Raw genomic sequence first — 4,095 nt, 5'->3', positions numbered from 1 at the left:
AGGAGGAATATGTGGATGTGGAGTAGGATCCATAAGAGGAGGAACACATGGATGGGTCGACATAGAAGGAATATGTGGTTGCTGAGTAGGAGGTATAGGTGGAGCAATATATGGTTGTGGAGGTATAGGACACACAAGAGGAGGAACAAGTGGTTCTTGAGTAGATGCAGTTTTTTTAAGACGTTTGGTTTTAGGAGCCATGATTATTTAAACTAGAGTACAATTCTAAAGTACTGCAAATGAAGATGAAGAAGAGAAATTATAATAAAGTAGCAAAGGATTTCTGTCATTTTGTTCAAACAGAGTCAATCAGTATAGCTTGTTTGCAGTTTGGTTAGTTTAACATGATCAGATTAAGCAACAATACACGATTCTATGAAAAAATAATCTATTTTTCAGCATATGCCATGTCATAATATTCAATCACAACCACCAATAAAAGAAAAAAGGCTCTCTATAAAGTGCCCAACCAAGTTAGAAATTCATCAAATATTCATGACAAGTTAAATAAATCACCTTTCAAATTTCAGTAGCATAAAAAAAACAAAAGTAATCTATTTCATAGTCACTATTGTATAACGAATACCCTAAACGCTTTCAAATTCCCAAAATTATAGTTGATTAAAATATATAATGAAAAGAAAAAAGAAAGAAAGAAAAGGTACCAATTTAAGAACCTAAACAACAAAAGAAGAGAAATAACTTACCATGATACTTTTACTAATTATTCAAACATACTTGTATCTCCTTGAAGGAAGGTTTCAACATGAGTTGTAATAACAAATTCATTATCTATATCATCCCTTGCCAATGTTATTGCCTCAGTTTCACTTGTAAATAAATTATTCAAATCTTGCTCATGGTATGACTCACTTTCAAATATAATATCTTCATCAATGTCTCCCATATCATACAAATTCCTTGGCATCATGTGGACTACAACCTCCATTCCCTTATTTACCTCATCATCAACATAATACACCATTTGTGCTTGTGAAGCTTCAATATATGGGTTATGCTCTTCAAGTTCACCCATATGAATAGATTGAGAAAAGTTTACCAAAGTGAATTTCCAAGCATCCTTTCTAAATCCTCTAGAATGTGTAGTATCAGCCCATTTGCATCTAAAGAGGACAACTCTAAGAAAACCATAATAGTTAAGCTCAATTATGTCTTCTAACTTCCCATAGTATGGCAAATTCGTTAGCCTCAAATTTTCATCATTATTGCTTGTAACACATGTTGTGTTTGAAGTTAGAAAAACTCCGTTATTTTGTGTTTGTAAACCTTCATCCCGCCTTACTGTTCTAAACTTGTACCCATTGGTATTATATGCAAAATATCTTTTTGCAATTGGCATTGGGCCTCTTGCTAGATACTTTAATTCATCTAGAATTACATATGTATTGTCTGGATTTGTAACCTATATCAAAAATCATATTAGTCATAAAACTAAATCATAAATTACACTAGTATATATTTAAACTTACCCTTTGATGAAACCAATTTGCAAATTCTTTACTAACTATCTTTTCTAACTCTGCATTTGAAAGTCTTCGATTTCTTGTCTTTCTCTTAGTGAATATTTTGAATTCACTGCCATAAGAGAATATCATGTTAAATTGAATTCATGGAAACTAATCACCACATACAAGATATCTAAATACTTACTCAACATAGGGTTGAACTTTTGAACAATTTAGTAACAAATATCGATGTGCTTGTATTTTCTCTAATGGTGTAAGAGTCAAAGTTGATGAACTTCCCACTGATTTGCCTATTTGAGGATAAATAATTTGAAGATGTTCACTTTCATTAGGACGATCATCAACACGTCGACTTCTATTCAACCTTGATTCAACTTCTTCATACAATGAGTAAAAAGTGAGAGTCTCTTCAGCTAAATAACTTTCACTTATAGATGCTTCAGGTTGTGCTCTATTTCGTACAAAGGACTTCAAATGTCCTAACATTCTACAAAAAAAAACAATAATTTAACCAATATTTTAATCAAAATAAATATGTTAAACATAACTACATGTATTTACCTTTCAATTGGATACATCCAATGATAGTAGACTGGTCCTCCCAATTTCACTTCTTCAACAAGATGACAAGTTAAATGGACCATCACAGTGAAGAATGATGGAGGTAAAAGAATTTCCAAATGGCAAAGAGTAAGCACAATTTGATGTTGTAACTTGTCAAGATCTGAGATATTCAATCTTTTACAACATAACTCCTTGAAAAATGAAGAAAACTCTACCAACACTGTAGTCACATGGTGAGGCAAAACATTTCGAATAGCTATTGGAAGTAAATGTTGCATGAGGATGTGAGAATCATGACTCTTAAGGCCAAATATCCTATAGTTTTCATCATCAACACAACAAGATATGTTACTTGAATAACCATTTGGCATCTTCACATTCTTTAATGTATTGAGAAATATCTTTCTTTGTTCTCTTGTCATTGTAAATAACAAAGGAATGTATTTTCCACTTTCATCCGGCCAAAGGTCTTCTTTTGTCCCCATATCTTTTAGATCTTGACGAGCTTGAAGATGATCTTTTGATTTTTCATCATTGAGCATTGTATACAACACATTATCACACACATTCTTCTCAAGATGCATAACATCAAGGTTATGACGTAAAAGATTGTCCTTCCAATAAGGAAGATTAAAGAATATGCCTTTTGTTCTCCATTGGTTTCCTCTACTACTTGACTCAAGATTGCTATGAAATGTTATGGCATCAAGTTGTTTCAAAATTTCTAACCCCGATAATAATTTTGTAGCACCTCTTTCTTCAATTGTGCCATCAAATTGCTTTTTCATCAATCTAAATTTATGGCTTCTCTCTAAAAAGCGTCGATGACCCATGAAACACCACTTGTTACTACATCTTAATCGACAAGGAAAAACGTCATAATTACAAGTTGGACAAGCATAACCAGTATAAGTATTCCACCCAGATAGAGTACAAAGTCCAGGAAAATCACTAATTGTCCACATGAGAGACGCTCGCATTACAAACACTTCGTTTGAAAAAGAATCATATGTTTCAACTCCTTCTGTCCATAGCTCATTCAACTCTTTCACTAAAGGTTGTAAGTACACATCTATCTTGTTTCCTGACATTTTTTTTCCTGGAATTATCATAGAAAGAATAAGAGATGATTGTTTCATGCACTCCCAAGGAGGTCTGTTGTATGGAATTAAAATCACTGGCCATATACTATGACTATTATTCATGGTTCGATAAGGATTGAAGCCATCTATTGCAAGCCCAAGGTGAACATTTCTAGGTTCTAGAGCAAATTCAGAGTGAAGTTGATCAAAACTCTTCCATGCTTTACCATCTCTTGGATGTCTCAACAATCCATCTGGGTTATTGTTTAAAATATGCCATCTCATGGACTTTTCTGTTTTTGGAGACATGAATAATCTTTGTAACCTTGGTTTCAAGGGAAAGTAACGTAATACCTTTACTGGTAGTTTCTTTTTTTCCACTTGTACCTTTTTTCTTCCATCTAGATTTCTTACAATATTTGTAATTCTCCAATTTTTCATCTTCTCCCCAATACAACATGAAGTTTTTTGGGCAAACATCTATCTTGGTACAATTAAGACCAAGCTTTTGTATCACCTTCTTTGCCTCATAAAATGAACTAGGAAATTTTGCATACTCAAATGCGTCTGTCAATAACTCTAAAATCATCGTCATAGCCTTATTAGTCATACCACACAAACATTTTATATGATACAACCTTAATAGAAAAGACAACTTTGAATACTTTTGACATCCTTCATACAACTCTTGGTTACAATCTCTGAGCAACTCAATATATTCTTCATTTGGCATGGTTTCTACAAATTCGGAAGGTCCTTCATATGCATCATAATCCACATCATCATTTTTATTCATCCCAAATACATCATTTATCATGTCTATCACTAGATTTTCATTTTGTGATGGCACATTTACTACATTTGTGTCTCTTGATTGCATTGTGTCATATGTTTTTCCATGCCAAATCCAAACTTGTAATTTTTTGGAAACTGCTTGCAAATTAAGTGGTCAAACAAAACGT

General features: G+C 32.9%; 1 protein-coding gene across 1 annotated transcript; it reads right to left on the bottom strand.

Moving 5' to 3' along the window:
- Positions 1-724: 724 nt before the first annotated feature.
- LOC114188614 lies at positions 725-3,950 on the bottom strand. The gene is made up of 4 exons (XM_028077186.1): positions 3,521-3,950; positions 2,049-3,426; positions 1,491-1,596; positions 725-1,423 (listed from the first exon to the last, which is right to left on the bottom strand). The coding sequence occupies exons 1-4, from the start codon at positions 3,948-3,950 to the stop codon at positions 725-727; spliced, it is 2,613 nt and encodes an 870-aa protein (XP_027932987.1).
- Between the last annotated feature and the right edge of the window lie 145 nt (positions 3,951-4,095).

Source organism: Vigna unguiculata, chromosome 1, assembly GCF_004118075.2.
Source record: "Vigna unguiculata cultivar IT97K-499-35 chromosome 1, ASM411807v1, whole genome shotgun sequence".
NCBI lineage: Eukaryota > Viridiplantae > Streptophyta > Magnoliopsida > Fabales > Fabaceae > Vigna > Vigna unguiculata.
This window is presented reverse-complemented; position numbering and strand designations above follow the sequence as displayed.